Source organism: Neofelis nebulosa, chromosome 9, assembly GCF_028018385.1.
Source record: "Neofelis nebulosa isolate mNeoNeb1 chromosome 9, mNeoNeb1.pri, whole genome shotgun sequence".
Taxonomy (NCBI): Eukaryota; Metazoa; Chordata; class Mammalia; order Carnivora; family Felidae; genus Neofelis; species Neofelis nebulosa.
In genome coordinates, this window is record NC_080790.1 from 50,023,416 (window position 1) to 50,038,073 (window position 14,658).

General features: G+C 47.0%; 2 protein-coding genes and 1 long non-coding RNA gene across 5 annotated transcripts; all 3 read right to left on the reverse strand.

The window, feature by feature from the left end:
* Positions 1-113: 113 nt before the first annotated feature.
* WBP1 (WW domain binding protein 1) lies at positions 114-2,844 on the reverse strand. Of its 3 annotated transcripts, XM_058683618.1 has the most exons (5): positions 2,314-2,805; positions 1,886-1,987; positions 1,253-1,355; positions 952-1,128; positions 114-778 (listed from the first exon to the last, which is right to left on the reverse strand). In XM_058683618.1, the coding sequence occupies exons 1-5, from the start codon at positions 2,380-2,382 to the stop codon at positions 324-326; spliced, it is 906 nt and encodes a 301-aa protein (XP_058539601.1). In that variant the 5' UTR covers positions 2,383-2,805; the 3' UTR covers positions 114-323. The 3 variants fall into 3 exon arrangements, with proteins under 3 accessions (XP_058539601.1, XP_058539603.1, XP_058539602.1); XM_058683620.1 differs by lacking the exon at positions 952-1,128 and having other exon boundaries at positions 2,314-2,844; XM_058683619.1 differs by lacking the exon at positions 1,886-1,987 and having other exon boundaries at positions 2,314-2,784.
* A 201-nt stretch (positions 2,845-3,045) lies between these two features.
* INO80B (INO80 complex subunit B) lies at positions 3,046-5,985 on the reverse strand. The gene is made up of 5 exons (XM_058683616.1): positions 5,785-5,985; positions 5,360-5,552; positions 5,028-5,146; positions 4,688-4,857; positions 3,046-3,666 (listed from the first exon to the last, which is right to left on the reverse strand). Exons 1-5 carry the CDS (start codon positions 5,840-5,842, stop codon positions 3,136-3,138), a joined length of 1,071 nt encoding a protein of 356 aa, XP_058539599.1. The 5' UTR covers positions 5,843-5,985; the 3' UTR covers positions 3,046-3,135.
* A 6,362-nt stretch (positions 5,986-12,347) lies between these two features.
* On the reverse strand, positions 12,348-14,644 carry LOC131484882 (uncharacterized). The gene is made up of 2 exons (XR_009248487.1): positions 14,536-14,644; positions 12,348-12,875 (listed from the first exon to the last, which is right to left on the reverse strand). It is a non-coding gene; the product is annotated as an uncharacterized LOC131484882 (long non-coding RNA).
* Positions 14,645-14,658: the final 14 nt, after the last annotated feature.

Genomic DNA, 14,658 nt, shown 5'->3' on the forward strand with positions numbered 1-14,658 from the left:
TGCTTTACTTCAGAGGAGGTTGGGAAATGTGGCTATTACCTGTCCCCTCAAATCCAGTCAGGTCAAGTGCGATGCAGAAGTTCAGCACCAGTCCACCCAAATTCACAAGCAGCTGGTTCACATCTCTTTAATGAGATCAAGGCTTCTGTGTATGTTTTAGGGGGTAGAGCTAGCACAGTCCCCCAAACACAGCCACTCTCCTCAGGATTCCACCCCTTTCAGGCAGATTCGAGGAGGCAGGGAAAGGCCAAGGAGAACTCAGAGGAGTTGGGGCCAGGGCTGTTTCTGGTGGGCAAGTAATCCACCCACCCTCCCCAAACTGATTATGGGATGTCCCCTTCACTGGAAGCTAGTCCCACAGGAGAGACCTGGGGTACAGGATCAAGGGGCAGCACACAAGGGTCCTCCAAATCTGGTGGAGTGGCACTAGCCCTAGCTTCCTTGATTGGCTCGCCCTCACTGGAGTCAGGACAAGGGCAGAGCTCAATACCTGAGTCACCAGTCAGGCGGCGATAACGGCAGGATGGGGGCGTGGGGGCGGGGCTCACCCCTGCCCCAGGCTCATCCTCTTGATGAGGGGGGGCACTCTGGTGGGAGGAAACACCTTCCACATTTGTTCCCTCGCAGTGGGTAGGGCAGCTAGAAGCAGAGGAGCAGCAGGTACGTTCACTGGAAGCAGTCAAGGGGCAGCCTGAGGCTGCAGTGTAAGGAGGCGGTGGTGTGCCAGGGCGGTGAACCACATCCTCGTAGGCAGGGGGTTTGAAGGCGCTGAGAAGGCCTGCAGGAAAGAATGGTATGGTCGGTGGGGCAACCAGCAGTGGGGTAGTAGTAGTATCTTTGCTATTAGGTAAAGTGTGCTTTGAAATGTCTGCAAAGGGAATGTGGGGATGATTCAGGGTTCTGGGTTGGGAGGGGCCGCTGGTAGTGAGCCCAGAGCCTCAAGCCACTCACGAAGGTCAAGCAGTGAACCGGAAGGGACAGGGCCAGCCCCATGGCATGCCCCATGGTAGGCCAACAAGTTGATCTCACGCTGCCGCTGCTGTTGCTGCAGCCGGAGTTTAGCTCGTCGATGACGGAAGGCGCAACAGCAGCTAAAGAGGATGAGGACAGTCCAGAGCAGCCAGAACCCTGCAAGGGGTGAGGGAGGGTCTTAGATACCTCCCACGCAGAGAAAGGTCCATGAAGACTGGAATTTTGAGGCCCAAGGGCAGGTGGGCAGAAGGACCCGAGAATAGCCCCCTTGGAGACTCACACCAGAGCTCATAGTAGTAGGTGCAGCAGCCTGTCTCCCCGCAGCAGTGACCACTCTCACAGAGGTAGGGCTGGTTGTTCACTCCTGGGCACAGCTCTCGAAGCTGGGAGCAAGGAGGCACTTAGAACCAAGGGAGATTCCAGCCCCAGGCACTGTCCACCCCCACCCCGCTGCATGCACGGACACAGTCCCACCCTGTGAACCAAGCTGAGCTCAGAGAGACCTATGGGGAGGGGAAGAGTGATGGAGAGAGGAGTGTTCAAACGTCAGAAGGGCTGTCGACGTGAAGGCATTTGGAATAGCAAGTATCTATCTAAAGAACTAAATGCACAGTGTGGACATACAAAGAGGCAGATTTCAGTTCTGCATATAGGAGACCTCTCACACTCAGGCTGGCTCCCCAGGGTGTTTTCTGTTAACAGAGTGTCTGGGCAGAAGCCAGAGGGCAGTCTGAGCCATCTCAAAGTCTCAGACAATAGGTAAGGGGTTTAAGGTAATTTCCAATGTTAAGATGCTTTCATTATCCTCCCGGGGCCTGCCTCCCCACCCCCAAGCTGGGTCTTTCCACCCTTGGGTCTCAGGCTTCCTAGGGTATAGGAAGGGCCATATGAGACCCAGAGCAATGCTCCCAACCAGATGGGACTGCTGTGGATGATAAACGATGGCATCCAGGGCGTGAGTCTGGGTTCCAGCTCTTCTCCAAATTGGTCCCTCAAGAGAAGACGCTGCCCGACTCTGTTGTGACAACAGGCACACAGAAAAACATCACAAATAACTGTTGCAAGACAGAGGGAGCTTCCCTGGGCCTCACTATGCCTCTGGTCACTGGAGAGCCACTGCAAGCTTCCACTGCAGCCATGGGATGGGGTCTAAGAAGCTGCAGGAAAAGTCAACTGCATCTACGTTACAAAGTTTAGACAAAGAGTAGAAGGGACATATTTAGGAACTTCACAGTACCTTTGGCTACGTGAGTTCCTCCCCAACCCCGCAAAAGGAAGGGACAAGGAAAGGGAAAAGAAATAAATGGCTGTCGTGATAGGCTTTTGGAGCAGTTGGGATACCTGCTGTTGCGGCACCCGAAGTGCCCCCCAGGCTTCCTCGCTGCCGTTCCCGCTGCTGGCCTGAGCCATGCCTCCACCTACAGCCCCCTGTAGACCACAGCCTCCTCTATTGCCAGGCGCCCCGCCCCTGCCACCTCTGCCATGGTCCCTGCCCGGCCCATCTTCTCTGCCGCCACCATCACTCCGCGGCCGGAGCTTCCATCCGGGGAGAGCGCTGCCAACTAGAACCCAGATTGCTCGGTCCTACCAATCAGCAACGCCCGCCGGCGGGCGAGCCAATAGCAACGGACCAGAGGTTTCTCCCAGTGACCAATCTACAGCAGTGCCTCTGCCACTCTCCCAGACAACAAGAGCTTACACAGACAAAGAGTGGGGTAAGGTTCGACCCACGGCCCTGACTGACAGCGACAATAGCCAATATGGACAACAGAACGGGCTCTGCGTTATCAACCAATGAACGGCCGTCCAGAAAAGCAAAGTTTATGCTGATTGGCTTGAGCGCTATTTTCGGGATGACGCCGAAGGCCCTACCAAGCCAGGTAACTCTGATGGAAGAGGCGGAGGAGGGGAGGGGGGGGGGTCCCAAAAGTCCGCCCAAGTTTGGGGGACAGATCGGTCAGTCTTCTTTAGGCCTAGTGATCGTTTCCCGGGGCTTGATGCAAGCTCCCGTGAGGGCATCGTGTGTGCGGGGAATTGACCTGCCCATACCCCACTCCCCCAATTCTGTACAAGTTGAGGCACCGGATGAAATTTAATAGGGTGGGGAAAATAATGAAAATGGGGGCAGGGGAGAGGGCGCAGAGTCCGGGTTAAGTAAGGACCTTAAGTAGCCAAAAGGGGAGATCCGGGGCCCTCGGGCCCTCCAAGCCGCATCTGCAGGTTGATACGGTAGCACTGAAGGCTGCAGAGCGCCTGGCCCGTGCGGGAGCAGGCGTAACGGCGCGGGTGCGGGCAGCCCGGGACAGAGCATCGAGGAGGAGGGCCAGATGGGGATGGCCGCTGAGACACTGGCGCGGGGGCGGGAACGCCGGGTGGGAAGGAAAGGGTGGAACCCTGTGCCCCGCTGCTGTAGCGCACCATGGGGGCTGGGGCCACGGCCCGCCCGCCCCGCCGCTCGCCCCTCGCTGCCCCTCGGCCTCCCCGTCCGCTGGGCGCCGCAGTCTTAGTGAGGCGCTCAATAGTCTGGTTCTTGTGCTCCTCCGCCCGCCGAGCCGCCTGCAGCCGTCTCTTCCTCGCCCTCTCCTCGCGCTTCAGCAGCATCTCCTCGGTGAGTGCCGGGGCAGGGCAGCCCCCAGCCACGGGCAGTGGCAGCATCGGAGAAGGCTGACTCCGCGCCTTCTGGAGCAGAGCTCGCTGGGGAGAGACAGACCGAGGGGTGTCAGAGAGAGGAGTTCTGAACAAACGAAGGAAGGGGACAGCAGGGTCTTTGAGGAGTGCTGGACTTGAGAGAAGTGGAATGAGCACCTCTCCAGGTGCCTTTTAGTACTGCCTCCTCCCAGATCCCAGACTTTCGTCTTTCGACCCTTGACTCTCAAGAAGAAAAGCATTAGTAGTATTTCCTGCCTGGCCCCAAACTTTGTTTACCACCTCTCCAGGGTGTTTTTGTTTTGTTTTGTTTTGTTTTGTTTTGTTTTGTTTTGTTTTGTTGCTGTTTTAAATCTTTTCATCTCAGTGGAGAGCATCAATTGGATAACTGCTCAAGCCCAAAACTCAGGGTTACCCTTGACTCCTTTGCTACCCCTTCCCTGACTCCTAACAGGTGTCTATTTCCAAAATAGATCCAGAATCTATCTGATTTCCTCCTTCTCCACAATTTCGCCTTGGTTCAAGCCACCACCCCATCTTTCACCTGATTCCTACAGCTTCCTGGCAGATGTTGCTTCTACTCCTTACCTCCAGGAAGAAGCCAAAGTAATCTACCAAAATATAAATCAAATGTATCACTTTCCTGCAAACAATACTTTCATGGCTTAGTCACACTTATTTTTCTCCTTGACCAGTACTAGGCATGTTCCACTCTCAGGGTCTTTGCACCTGCTGGTCTCTGCCTGAAAAGCTCCCCTGGTATTGGAAATGTAATTTCTTCAGAGAGGTCTTCCCTGACTACACTATCTAACATTTCTTTTCCACCACTTTCTATTTCATCACCCTATCTTTGTTATAAACCGTGCTCTTCAAAATTATTTATTTACTTACCCCTCTCCCCCCAACACACACACACACACACACGCACACACACACGAATACCACTCCATGAGAACAGAAACCTTTTCTTTTTTTCACCATCGATATCCCCACTGCCTAGTAACATTCTTGGGACATGAGAAATTCTCAATATATGTTTAGCAAGTGAATAAAGAATGAACTGACTTACCTGTCGAGCAGTGAGCAGCCTTTCGTTGATCTCCTTCTTGAGATCTCCATTGTCATCCAGCTCTCCCTTTTCCAGGGCATCCAGCCACCTCTGTTCCTCCTCTTCCTCTTGACCCCCTAAGCCCCCCGACAGGTCCCGAAGTGGGGAGGGGGATAGATTACTGTCTTCATCTGGAAAGCAAAGTTGGAAAGCTAAAAGTAAAATTGTTCAGATGGGGAACCCTAATTTAGCCAAGTTAATACTGGGACACTCAAAATTCTCACCATCCTCAGAACCAACCCTCCTCCTTTAATCAGGTATAATGAGAAACCCAGTTTTCCCACCTCCAGATCCTTCTCACCCAGCCAGGCACGGTACTGCTCAAGGGGGACTCCTTCCATAGGTTCCTCTTCATTGTCCACAACCATAAGGGGAGAGGGTGATCGAGGACCTTCAGGTATCACAGTGAAAGTAGGAACACTGCAGAAAAGCAACCACTGTGTAAGCTGAGCAGTTGTCTCCTGCTTGGTAGCTTTTTCCAGTCCTCCCCTGCACCTTCTTGGGTTCTCGCTACCTTAACCTCAGCCCTGAAATCAGTGTCCATTCTCTTCTATTGGAAAGCCCAGAGAGCTTCTTCTACCTCTGCTTGCTCCTAAAGTTCCTCAAGTAAAACCTTGGCTTTCTTGGCCTCACCTCTTGGTGCCCAGGACCTGCCCACCCAGCTTGATTTTGAGTTTAAGCTGGGGCTTGGCAGGTGACGGCTGCGTCGGCCCAGCCTCCTCTTCCTGATGGTGTTTCTTCTTGTGTTTTTTCTTGTGCTTCTTGTGCTTTTTCTTGTGCACTCCATGGCCGTGGGCACCCGCCAGACTCAATTCCAGTGCTTCCCCTGCGTAAGGAAAGCCTGTCAACAGTGGGCCACAACAGCCGGGCAGGGAAAGCCTTGAAGAACCCAATACCCCCGAAGGGGCCCACTCTGCCTGCGGTACACGCTGTTACCATAACAACACCTCCGCCTTTCTCCTTTCCACCTGTGGCTAAGTACCCCGGAGGCTCGGAAGAGCAAAAAAAGGGACTCCTTTTCTGAGAACGCCTAACTTGCTTTACCGACCCGCGCCTACCCGGTTCAGGGGCTTCCATAGCCCCAGAGGTGCTCCCGCGCCGCCACAGCTTGCTCATAGGGTCCTGCAAGGAAAGGGGACTGGAAAAGATAGGAACACATGCTTAATTGCCTTTTCCGCCCCGCGGAAGAACTGACTCCCGCAAAATAACAAGCTACTTCCGGTGCGTAACAACCATGCTTGTGCGGGGCACGCTCGGAGGCTAAAATCCTCCCTGAGAAACAATGAAACGTCTAACGAAAGTTCCGGACCTCTGAGGCTGGGACAGCTTAAAAGGGCACGGCTTTGCCTTCGCTTCGCCTCCTCACACTCGGTTCCAGAACTCAGGGCGGGCGATGCAATTATTATTGTACCTAAACGTGGAAAGCGCGTACGCTGGACCAAATTCGGGGCTTAGGCTATGAGGATAAAAAGATGAACATGAACAATTTCCCCTGCTTTTGAGGAGCTCACAGCGCACTGGAGGAATACGTAAGAAACTATACTGCCGGTAAATGGCAGAAGTATTTAATAGGACAGGTACCCTAGGAACAGAGCAAACTGTATTTAAGCCTACATTCTCATCAGTAGAGAAATGATGAATGAATTATGGTGCACCTATACAATCTGGAACACTTTATTGCCAACAAAAGTTAAGAGTGATAAGTAACTGATAACATTGACATGGAATTTAGATCCTAATGGGTAATAGCACTGGAGACGATCTAAGTGTCCCTCTAACGAAACACCAAAGTAATTTGGTGTATGGACTTGGCACATCCATACAATGGACAGCTATGCTGCTATTCAAAGGAATGAGGCCTCCGAATGCTCCCAAGAAACTAGTGACATCAATTCTGATAGGTGACTAAGAGGAACAAGGGTGAAGGGAGACTTATTTTTCAAAATATACACTTTTGTGCCTTTTTAACTTTGTATAAAATATGTGTCTATTTTACCTAATAAAAAAAGAAGAACATGGGGTGCCTGGCTGGCTCAGTCGGTTAAGCGACAGACTTCAGCTAACTAAGGTCATGATTGTATGGTTCATGAGTTTGAGCCTCATATCAGGCTCTCTGCTATCAGTGCAGAGTCTGCTTCAGATCCTCTGTCTCCCTCTCTCTGCCCCTTCCTCCCCCCTCTCAAAAATAAGTAAACATTAATTTTTTTAAATAAAAAATAGTTTTTAAAAAGAACAACAAAGTAGATCTGTATGTGCTGATATATGAAATAAGAAAGGTGAGTTTCAATATGATGTGATTGCATTTAAAAACTGTAATATGCTTTTATATACATAGAAAAAAAATGAGGAATGCATACTACACCTTAATTGTGGTTATCTTTAGAAGTTGGGGTTGGGGAACTTCTACTACCTAGATCTGTGATGAATTTTCTTACAGCCAGTACATATCATATTTATAAATAGAAAAATGTACCACCTATATACAAATGTTTAAGTATGTACAAGATGTGTGTCTGAACTAGATAGCATCAGGGAACAAAGAAAGAACTGATTCAAGAGACATTTCAGTGACAAAATTAAAAGGAATCAATGAAATTATATATGAGAATTCAGGAAGAAGTCAATGTATAATGATTAAGATTAACAGAATGGACTTTGGAGTCAGACTATCCTATTATAAAAAAAATAGTTCCACTATTTATTAACTGTATAATCTTGAACTAAAAAGTTATTTAAGCTTTCTGAACCCTAGATTTCAGCTTTGTAAGATGGAATGAAGTAGGATTTACTTTAGAGGGCTCTTTCAAGGAAAAAAAGTGAATCAAGAATGCAAAGTACTTTGTACCTGGAAAATAGTAGATGTTCAATAAGCAAATGACAACAACAATACTTGACTTCTGCATTTCTGGCCCAAGTATTTAGAGGGAGCGTAGTGTTTTAAATAAGAAAGTGAACATAGGAAGAGAAGAAAGTATGAGAATCAGTTAGTGTTGCCCAAGGTGAATTTGAAATGCCTGAGTGAATGCCCAGATAGAGATGGAATACTGACAGGAGAAGCCAGTGCAAAAGGTGTGAGTATGGGTGTCATCAGCATAGAAACAGAGGTGCCCCCAAAAGCATGGGAATAGATGAGACATTCCAGAATGAACAAGCAGATGAAGAGGAAAAGACCAGGAACAGATTTGAGTGATCACCTGTCCTGGATAGGCAGGCAGAGTGGCCAGGCAGAGTTGAGAAGAAGAGGTCAAAAGAGGGCAAGAAAGTCATACTTCAACAGACAAAGGCTGTGATCAGTTATGTGTAGTCCTGCAGAGGGCAGGCTGAGCTCCTAGAAGGAGATGCATTCTAGCAGGTGTGAAGGCAATAGTCCTGTATCACCAGGGGTTAAAGTGAGGGACCACCTACAGTTAGTATTTGTCAAACACAGTATAGTTTATAACCTGCTTTCATATCCCTTCTCTCCCTTGATCTCCATGGCAGCTCTGTAAGAGCTACTATTGTTACCTCATGAAGAAACTGAGGCTCAGGTTAAATGATTTAGTCAAAGTCACATAGTTAGGGAGTGTTGAGCCAGCCTCCAACAGAGGCTTCCTGACACCAGGCTCAGTGGTGTTTCCTCAGCATCCTGATGCCCAGCAGGGAGCAAGTGGCAACAGCAAGTAGCTGCTAGCTTCGTTATTTTGTTTTGGTTTGGTTTTGCTTTGTTCAGAAGAGATTTAAGCATGTTTGTAGGCTAAAAGGAAGAACTTTGTTCTTCTGAAAGAGTTCTTGGCCTTATTTTAAAAATATAATTTATTTTGTAATAATCGCAAACATACAGAAAAGTTGCAGGAAGAGTACAAAGGACTCTCTTACTTCCTAAAATCAGATCCTGCAATTGTTAACATTTGTCATTACCCCTCCCCCTCATTATCATTACTTCTTTTCTGATCTCAGACAAAGTTGCAGACATGATGCCATTTCCCCCTTAAATATATCACCAAACAAGTACTCTGTTCTATAACCTTTATGCAACCCTCCCAATCAGGAAATTAACATTGATAGAACGTAACCATTCAATCCACAGAGGGCATTTAAGTTTGACCAGCTGCCCAATGTCTTCTTTTCCTTTCTAGCCCAGAATCCAAATCCGGAATCATGCATTACATTTTCTTATTGTATCTCTTTGATTTACTTTAATCTGGAACATTTCTGCACTCTTTCCATATATTTCATGACCTTGACAATTTTAAAGAGTACAGACCTGGGACACTTGGGTGGCTCAGTCAGGTAAGCTTCCGACTTCAGCTCAGGTCATGATCTCATGGTTCGTGGGTTCAAGCCCCACGTGAGGCTCTGTGCTGACAGCTCAGAGTCTGGAGCCTGTTTCAGATTCTGTGTCTCCCTCTCTCTGCCCCTCCCCAGCTTGCACTCTGTCTCTCTCAAAAATAAATAAGCATTAAATAAATAAAAAATAGATAAAGAGTACAGACCTTTGGGGGCTCTTGACTGGCTCAGGCTCATTTGGTAGAGCATGCAACTCTTGACCTCAGGGTTGTAAATTTGAGCCCCACATTGAGTGTAGAGATTACTTAAAAACAAAATTTTTAAAAATGCTTATTTATTTATTTACTTTAAGAAAGAGAGAGTAGGAGAGGGGCAGAGAGAGAAAATCCCAAGCATGCTCCGTGCCGTTAGCATGGAGACCACCGTGGGGCTCAAACTCATGAACCACAAGATCATGACCTGAGCTAAAATCAAGAGTTAGTTGCTTGGGGCGCCTGGGTGGCGCAGTCGGTTAAGCGTCCGACTTCAGCCAGGTCACGATCTCGCGGTCCGTGAGTTCGAGCCCCGCGTCGGGCTTTGGGCTGATGGCTCGGAGCCTGGAGCCTGTTTCCGATTCTGTGTCTCCCTCTCTCTCTGCCCCTCCCCCGTTCATGCTCTGTCTCTCTCTGTCCCAAAAATAAATAAAAAACGTTGAAAAAAAAAATTAAAAAAAAAAAAAAGAGTTAGTTGCTTAACCAACTGAGCCACCAGGTGCCACAAGTGTATTTATTTTTGAGAAAGAGAGAGCACGCATGTGCAAGTGGGGGAAGGGCAGAGAGAGAGGTAAGGGAGGGAAAGAGAGAATCCCAAGAAGGCTCCGGCATTGTCAGTATGGAGACTAACGCAGGGGTTGAACCCACAAACCATGAGATCATGACCTGAGCCAAAACCAAGAGTCAGATGCTTAACCAACTGAGTCACTCAGACACCCCCAAAATGAAATCTTTAAAAAAGGGGGAACAGGCCTTTGGTTCCTTAGGATGCCCCTCAACCTGGATGCGTCTGGTGTTTCCTCATGTCTCGATTCATAATTGTTGGCCGGAATACTACACAAAGAAGACTGTGCTGTGTTCTTCTCAGTGTATCACGTCAGGAGGCACATGGTATCAGCCTGTCTCACTATTGATGACGCTAACCTTGATCACCTGGTCACAGTGGTGTCTGTCAGTGTTCTCCACTGTAAAGTCTCCATTGTTCACTTTTGTAATTAATGAGTTATTTTCTGGGGATATACTTTGAAACTACTCTGATAATCCTGTTCCCCATCAAACCTCCATCTACCAGGCTTAGTATCCATTGACAAATACTCTATGAATCAACAATACTGTAATAATTGCCAACGTAATCTTTCTACTTCCATTATTGCATCTACATGTATTATTAGTGGGCATGCTACTGTGAAGGGGTGCTTTCTTTTCTTACATTCCTTTACATATGAATTATTTATATCATTTTCTGTTTCAGTCAGTGGGTTGTAATCCATTAGTATCATTATTCATTTTTTTTTAAGAGTATCAAGATTTTCTTTTTTCTTTTTTTTCTTTTTTTTTTTTACATTTTTTTTAACGTTTATTTTTATTTTTGAGACAGAGAGAGACACAGCATGAACGGGGGAGGGGCAGAGAGAGAGGGAGACACAGAATTGGAAGCAAGCTCCAGGCTCTGAGCCATCAGCCCAGAGCCCGACGCGGGGCTCGAACTCGCAGACCGCAAGATCGTGACCTGAGCCGAAGTCGGACGCTTAACCGACTGAGCCACCCAGGCGCCCCTCTTTTGTTTTTTTTTTTTTTAAACAATTTTTTTTAACGTTTATTTATTTTGAGACAGGGAGAGACAGCATGAACGGGGGATTGTCAGAGAGAGAGGGAGACACAGAATTTGAAACAGGCTCCAGGCTCTGAGCTATCAGCACAGAGCCCGATGCGGGGCTTGAACTCACAGACCGCGAGATCATGACCTGAGCCGAAGTCGGCCACTTAACCGACTGAGCCACCCAGGCGCCCCTCATTATTCATTTTGATACTGAAACATGTCCCAGGTTTGGTCAGTGGGCATTTCTTTAAGATGATTTCAGGGTCCTTTTGACATGTCTCCATTGTTCTTTGAGCACTTTTTTACTTCCTAACACTACAAAATGTTTTGGGCTCATCTTGTCCTTTCCTTTGAAAAGGGTGGGAACCAAGAGAGGCCAGGAAGTAGGAACATGTGGCTGAGGTGGCACTGAGCTACACCAATGACACCACCGGAACCTGCTGATGAGGATTTCCCTGTTGGCACAGCCACCTGCTCCCCATGGGCTGCAGGTGCAATGATTATATCATGAACTCTCCCTGGGTCTTGTTTTCACTTGTTCAAGATTCAAAGTCCAGTTGGGAGCATTCCAGTTGGTTGGCTTAGGCCAAGCGCTTATCCCTGAGCTGTGAAGAAGTGTGAGAGAGGATGAATAACCTTCTCCAGATGCCATAATGAAGGTAGAGCCTCAGCCTACCAATATTGTCCACAGTAGGGGACCATGCAGAAATAGGAGGATGATTTGAACACCAGGTGACTGACAACCCCTTCTCCAGATATCTACTTCATAGTTGGAGAGACAGAGACACAGACATAAGTAAAGTAAAAAGTTGGAAAGATTATGCACCCAACCAGTAGTACACTGGTAAATTTTTAACAAAAGCTCCCCGAGAGAAAAGAAAAAAAACCAGCCCTGATTTATGGTGTTCACCTGTTTCTGTTGTGTAACTACTCTCACCATGCCCAATTTCAAATGTGACATGATGGAACACAGGAATATAGGAAGAGACATAGCATTTCCACTGTGTGTGTGTGTGTGTGTGTGTGTGTGTGTGTGTGTGTGTGTGTATTATTGATACAAATAACCTCAACAGATAATAGAAAAATAGTGAAATGAGGAAGTGATGAATTTTGAGTATTTGTCACCTTTGCTTTAATAGAATTTATTTGTGAGGTTTTAGATTTAATTTTTAATCAAAGCTGTGTTTAACACCTGAAATGCACAATTCTAGGCAATTTAGCAGTTGTCTCTTATGAGCTAGTGTGAGGCCTCAGTACGCCATGGCACTAAATGTCTCAATGTTTTTCTCTGATGCTGAGATGCTTTTATTCATTTATTTTTTACTTTATATTATTTTTATTTTATATTTTATTCTATTGTATTCTATTCTATTTTACTTTATTTTATTTTATTTTTAAGTAGGCCTCACACCCAGTGGGGAGCCCAATTCAGGGCTTCAACTCACGGCTATGAGATCAAGACCTGAGCTGAGATCAAGAGTCAGACCCTTAACCAACTGGGACATCCAGGCACCCCATATTTTGTATTATTTTTAAATGTCAAATTAGGAGTACATTAGTTTTTTTTTTCTAACTGTATGTGTGTTTTCAAATAAGAATTTAATTTAAAAAATAAATCAATCCACAAAACTGTTGGCCCTTGTTTCTCCACTCCTATTCACGCACAGTGTCAACTGGCTTCCCTGACTCGTCACAACCTCCTCCAACTGATTTATGAAAGAGGCTGCCGGATTATGATCTCTAAAATACAACTCTAGCTATCCCACTCCTTTTATAAAATCTTCAGTCCCATGGAATTCAGATTCTCAGGCAGGATGTGAGCTCCACTTCCTTTCCAGACGTCTTCCATTCCTCCACCTCTTGCAGGGGTTTTCAAACCCTTCCAGAGAGGGAGAGCACAAGCTCCCTGGGGTGGGGTACAGGGCAGCTGAGGGCCTGTGGAGAGGACAGTGCTTGAGGCTCCAGCCCTGCTTCCATCACAGCAGCTGCTTGCTTCTATTTCACATATTCCAGGTAAGATTTCATTCTGTTGCTAAAAAAAAAAAAACACCAAAAACCAGTGTTTGAAATGAACCCTTTTAGTCCAACAGCATGGCTCATCCCAGTCAGGTACTCTCAAATCTGCATGTTGACTTGAGGCATTTCCTGTATTCATTTACTTCAATGATGGTTGATTGAGTACTTCCTTTGTGCCAGGCACAGGGCATAAAGCAGTTGACAAGACAGATTGTTCCTCCCTGGGGAATTTACAGTTAAGGAGAATGACAATAGAGGGGCACCTGGGTGGCTCAGTCTATTAAGCATCTGACTTCAGCTCAGGTTATGATCTCATTGTTCATGAGTTCAAGCCCCACATTGGGCTCACTGCTGTCAGCGCAGAGCCTGCTTCCGATCCTCTGTCTCCCTCTCTCTCTGTGCCTCCCCTGCCGGCACTCTTCCCCTGTTTCTCAAAAATAAATAAACATTTAAAAATTAAAAAAAAAAAAGAATGACAATAGATATTTGAAGAAATAAACAATTCTGGGGTGCCTGGCTGGTTCAGTCAGTAGAGCATATGATGGTGACTCTTAATCATGAGGTCGTGAGTTTCAGCCCCACATTGGGGGTAGATTTTACTAAAAAAACAAAAATGAAATAACAACACTAAGAAAACAAAACAAAAAACCCAAAGCCTTTCCCCTTCCCTCTCTTCACCCACCCTTTGAGGTTTATCTCAGAAGCCATGGATTTTATAAAATCTTTTGATCGGACTTTCCTACTGACCAGAAGAATTCCCTTCTCCATGTAACTGTATATCAAGGCTGTTTGCTGTTTTCCTCTCCAGCATCCATTCCCTCACCTTCTGGTGGTAGTACTGAAACAGTCTTTGGGAAACCACCTCTCCCTTCCCTCCTTTCCTCGGTCAATAGGTTCCAATTGGTCTCTGGGAGTGGGCAAGTGACCCAGGCCTGGTTGACTGGCGTGTAGAATCCCCCCTTAGCCACAGTGATTGGTTCAGGTCGGTCGACCCCTCTGGCTACAGAGGTTGGACAAATGATCCCAGATGGCCCATAGTGAATCCAAGACACGGGTAGGATGTTCAGGAAATAGATGCTGTCTTTTTCCCTGAATTTAAGCCTGAAAAGTTATAGACCCAGAATTTTTGGAAACAATCTCATGCTGTGGAGGGTGAAGCCAATGTGGAGCAAAGTAGAGGTAGATGATGGGAAGAGGCAGGATCCTTGGGACACTGGATGCCGGGTCAAGCCACATCTAAAGCCTGGCCTCTGGATATTTTAGTTCCTTAAGACAATAAATTTCCCCTTTTGCTGAAGTAATCTTAAGTCAGGTTTTCTAGAAGAACATTTGAGTAATTTGCCATAGCACAGCAATTCTGTCCTCTCTAAAGTTAAAGGCTACTATTTCTCCGACTCCAGCCCATCTGCTATGAAGGAGATTTACTCTCAAGATTTATTCACTTATTTATTTAATTTTATTAATCTATCAAGTTCTCTCCAGTAAGTTCTAGAATCCCCAAAAGACTAATCAGTGTGGTCAGCAAGCTAATACTCTGCCATTTCTTTCTCTCTCACTAGGCTCTGTGGGGTGAGGAGGGCCCCCTCTTCTGCACAGACTGAGAGTGTTAATCCTGTCTTGCCCATCCAGCAAAGCAGCTGAAAAATAGTCAACATTGAGGTCAATGATCAACTCACCCTCGTAAGGCACTTATGATCTGGGTCCAGAGCGCTGAGGTCACCTGTGCCCCATCCAGGGACACAAGAGTGCTGCACCTGCTCCTTTGTCTTCATAGCTCCACTTTTGGGGCAATTGGTTTA